This window comes from Salvelinus namaycush, chromosome 2 (genome assembly GCF_016432855.1).
Source record: "Salvelinus namaycush isolate Seneca chromosome 2, SaNama_1.0, whole genome shotgun sequence".
NCBI lineage: Eukaryota > Metazoa > Chordata > Actinopteri > Salmoniformes > Salmonidae > Salvelinus > Salvelinus namaycush.
The window spans coordinates 16942708-16947449 of record NC_052308.1 but is presented as its reverse complement, the minus strand read 5'-3'; the positions used below and the strand labels follow the sequence as shown (position 1 = coordinate 16947449).

At 42.2% G+C, this 4742-nt stretch overlaps 1 protein-coding gene across 1 annotated transcript; it reads left to right on the top strand.

The window, feature by feature from the left end:
* Positions 1-1275: 1275 nt before the first annotated feature.
* On the top strand, positions 1276-3961 carry LOC120020538 (neuromedin-U receptor 2-like). The gene is made up of 2 exons (XM_038964248.1): positions 1276-2134; positions 3513-3961. The coding sequence occupies exons 1-2, from the start codon at positions 1276-1278 to the stop codon at positions 3959-3961; spliced, it is 1308 nt and encodes a 435-aa protein (XP_038820176.1).
* The last annotated feature ends 781 nt before the right edge of the window (positions 3962-4742 follow it).

Genomic DNA, 4742 nt, shown 5'->3' with positions numbered 1-4742 from the left:
ATTAAGAATCGTTCATTCTAAGTAAGTGCAAGAAGTAGAGATAAAGGATACATTGAGTTCTTCTGCCACACGTATATTTTGTATGTCCACATGCTTTAGTTCTGAACATTTCAATGTCATGAAATTGACTGAATGTTGTTTTATCCCATGTGCTGCTTTTATGCTCAGTTCAGATTTTCTGTCACTTTAGAGTTGAAGTTTAATTTCTTGAACAGGCAGGCAGCCTATGTGGGGTACAGTATGTTGGGTTTGGATGTATTCTTTATGAATTGATTTGATGCGCTTAAATCAGGATCCTGCTGCTAATTGCAGTCTGTAAAATAGGCTGAACTGTTGTTTAGGAGAGTGCTTGGGTAGCAGTCATGTGAAAATGCCTTTCCAGTTTAATGCACAGTCTGTTCAGTTTCATCAGTGGGCATAGATAATCTTTGGTGCCAATAGCATAATTAACATATTGGAACACAGGTAAGCTCCAGAGCTCATTTTCACACCCTCTAGCTCTGTATCCCTGCCTTCTGCTCCTATAGAGTAAGATGAGACACCCACTGCAGAGAAACTAACAGGCCTAATGAAACATATTCATGTCTCAGCTCTGAAATATATGAAGTGATAGAGACATCTATTACTGTAGCAACAGCACATCATTTTGCTGCAATACAAAATTATTTCATTTTTACATTAGACTTGATTTTGCCAAGCATTTAGAATGTGTTTATCACACAGTGCTAAGTTCTGCTGAAGACTTGGTTATTGCAGGAATAATTTTTTATTTGAATTAGCTAACATCATTCAAATAATTGTCTTCGCACAGAACAGATGACTGAAAAATGGGAATCATAATATGTGGTAAATAATTGCACAAACATGAAAACTGTGGATACACAAGATATACTACAGTATTCATGTTATACACATTGGTGAAGCTACCACCATACTATCACTGTAAGAGGCAAAGTGTGCATTTGTGATGTACTGTAAATTCATAATTCCCAGTTACAACTAGTCTAATCTGATCAGCCCTTTAGTCAAGACTTAATTGTGCAAAACATATATCTCTTGTGAGACTTTACTGAGCTGTGTCAGTCACCATATGAGAGCTTTTACACCATCTTATGTAGCATCAGGATGCTGTAATATAAAATGATGTGTTGTTGCTGTGGTACTCTTTAGGTGTTGTATTTCTCTCTGTATGGAATGTCTCTCAGAGCAATGATGTGCAGACATCTCCAGTGATCCTGTTCCTCTCTATTCCCACTTACAAGCCCCTACTGTGAAATGGAGATGTACTGCCTGGACTCTCTTTCCAACATCTCAGAACAGCACGGCATGTTCTGTAACATCACGTTGCTAAACGTCACAGGAAATGACTCTGGGACCAAATCCATCGAGGACCTCCTACTGGAATTTCTAGGGCCGAAGCGTTCTCCCGTCTTCCTCCCTATCACCCTGGTTTACCTGCTCATCTTCTTTCTTGGCGTGTCTGGCAACCTTCTCACATGCGCAGTGATATCCAAACACAAGAAGATGCGTACCACCACCAACCTGTTCCTGTTCAGCCTGGCTGTGTCGGACCTCCTGGTGCTCCTCTTTGGGATGCCCCTGGAGATCTACGACATGTGGCAGAACTACCCCTTCCCATTCGGCGAGGGAGTCTGCTACTTCAAGATCTTCCTCCTTGAGACCGTCTGCTTCGCTTCCATCCTAAATGTGACAGTGCTGAGTGCGGAGAGGTACATCGCCGTGGTCCATCCACTAAAAATACGCTATGTCTCCACCAACAAGCATGCCAAGCATGTCATCAGTGCCGTATGGGTGGTGTCCCTGGTCTGTGCCATCCCCAACACCTCCCTGCATGGCATCTACTACTTGAATCTCCCGGAGAAGGTGGCAGAGTCAGCCATATGCAGTTTGATAGGGGCCCCGTGGATCTATAACCTGGTGATCCTGATCACCACTGCGTGCTTCTATATTGTGCCCATGACGGTGATGAGCGGTCTGTACCTGGTGATGGGCATCCAGCTGGGCAGGGAGCGACACCTTTCCCAGGGAACGATGAGGAAGAACTGTAGCACCAACACCAACTGGAGAATCCACGTAGAGCGAGGGCGTAGGAGACAAGCCACCAAGATGCTTGGTAAGTTCTGCATTCCATTTCCATGCCCATTTCCGTTGTCACAGTCACAAGCCTGTCTTCCATGGTCAACACAATTTTGACATTTAAACTGTAATTTTTCTGTTAGTAATATCCATAAAGGTTTTGAATGACTGTACATTTTTGATTGTACATTTTATATTATGCAGTCTGTTTTAGTGATAATAATATTGTAATTTAGAAAATGCTCTCATGTTGATAATAAAGAGCATCTGATTCTAATACCAGTCATTATATTCCTACATTTTCCAGGTCGATGTACAGGTAACTACCAAAATAATGGAAACACTTGAGTAAATGAGGTATACAAAGTATATTGAAAGCAGGTGCTTCCACACGTGTGGGTCCTGAGTTAATTAAGCAATTAACATCCCATCATGCTTAGGGTCAAGTATAAATATGCTGGGCAGGTCATTATGTTAGCCATTATTTTGGATACCATGACTATGCCCACCATAGGATGACAATGACCCCATCCACAGGGCACAAGTGGTCACTGAATGATTTGATGAACATGACAACGATGTTAACCATATGCCATGGCCATATCAGTCACCAAATCTTACACCAATTAAACACTTATGGAAGAGTCTGGAGCGGCACCTGAGACAGCATTTTCCACGTCCAACAACAAAACACCAAATTATAGAATTTCTTGTTGAAGAATGGTGTCGCATCCCTCCAATAGAGTTCCAGACACAGATCTTCTGGCTCGCGGTGGCCCAACACCCAATTAAGACACTTTATGTTGGTGTTTCCTTTATTTTGGCAGTTACCTGTATGTCTTGGCAGTGTTTGTTTATTTGAGACTAGGCCAGATTATGTAATCTGCGACAATGCCATGGCATGGTCGAAAAACAAAACATTCTGAAAGCCCAGGCATGATTCTATGTACCCATTTGACACTTCTTACACAGGACATTGCTATTCTGGGGAGTGTCTCTGCACTGAATGTTGATCTCTTAGCTATGGCAGAGCTTTGTTTTGAGTAGCAGTGTTCATCCAATACTTTCATTTTCTCTGCAGTAGTTATCTAAAGATTTATATTGATTTATATTCCTTGGAAAATTGAGGAGGCAATTCCTTTTTTCCTCGTTCTGCTTTCAGGAAAATTGGCTGTCAAGAGGCCCTTAACTCCCTCTACATGATCTCATGGTGAAATGGTGAATGTGGGCCAGTTTCTGTCAGTAGTTATATGAGTAGAATGTTTCAGTTTCATGAGGACCAGGTCTTGCAGGGAACAGGATATCCTGTTGTTCCCCTCCTTCCTCCCTCTCTCCGCATCACTTAATTCATCCTCCCTCTCGGTCTCCCTCTCCCCTTTACTGTCCTACTCCTCTTGTTGCTGTCTGTTATGTAGCTGTGGTCGTGCTGGTGTTTTCCATCTGCTGGGCGCCTTTCCATATCGACCGGCTCTTGTGGAGCTGCATCATGCAGTGGTCTGTCTGGACAGACCTCAACCAAACTGTGTACCAGTGTGTGCACCTCCTTTCCGGCATCCTCTTCTACCTCAGCTCTGCAGTCAACCCCGTTATCTACAACATGCTCTCCACACGCTTTCGGGAATGCTTCTGGGATCTTATCTGCAGACATACGAAAGACACCACCTCTAGAAAAGACTGCCCACCCTTCGCCAAAATCCTACTGGTTCCCTCTGGCCCAGTTCCTAATTCCCAGGCCAGTCCCAGGGACCACAACTCCCTCACTTCCCTGTTATCTCCAATTGGGACTGGGAGCACAGAGATCACAACACTGACATGTGAACATTCCTGTGTGGTAGACTCTGACTTCACTGCTACTGCTTTTTAATCATATTTAATATTTATTGTGGTAGTAGATATGATGCCCTCTGTCAGGGTGTGGATTTGACTAATGAGAAGATGATGCATTGTGCACAGCTGGATGATCATTATTTCATGAGGTGATCTGTGGACTCAATTGTGATCTGTTATTAAAGCAACATAAATCCTCATAGCAGACAAATGTATCCGAAAACAACTAATTTAGGGGTATGTAAATGAGAGACTTGGTTGCACTTGATAATTCACTCTCTAATGATTGATTATCCCATATGATTGGTCTTCTCATATTGACCTGTGTGATATATGGACTATGAACTGCAGTTACAGTATTTATCGTCCTTGTGTTTCATAACCACCTATTCCAACCCGTAATTTATTGAGTGTATGTCAAAACTTCCCCATTTCTTCTTGTCAAAGACATTGAATGTACGTATGTAGCACTGCTGTCCTTTGACCTAGACATTTTATGTAAATATACTGTAAATCAATTCATAATTATTGCCTTTCTGTGAAAACAGCAAAACATGAATGAATTGCTTGATGAGTATTTCATGAATTGTTTAAAATGTCTGCAACAGAATGTGTATTACAATGAGAATGTATCGTATGAGTCTCTTGGAGACCCTAACAACAACAACAGCAGCAACAACAGGAGGTCTGTTCGATCATCAATGTGTAAGTGGCAGTAGTATAATGGGAACCATGATGAGGCTTCTAACAAAGTTGATCCTGATTTCCCTGCTGCCCCACATCTAGGCCAAGACTGTGTTCTTGTAGAGTGTCAATAA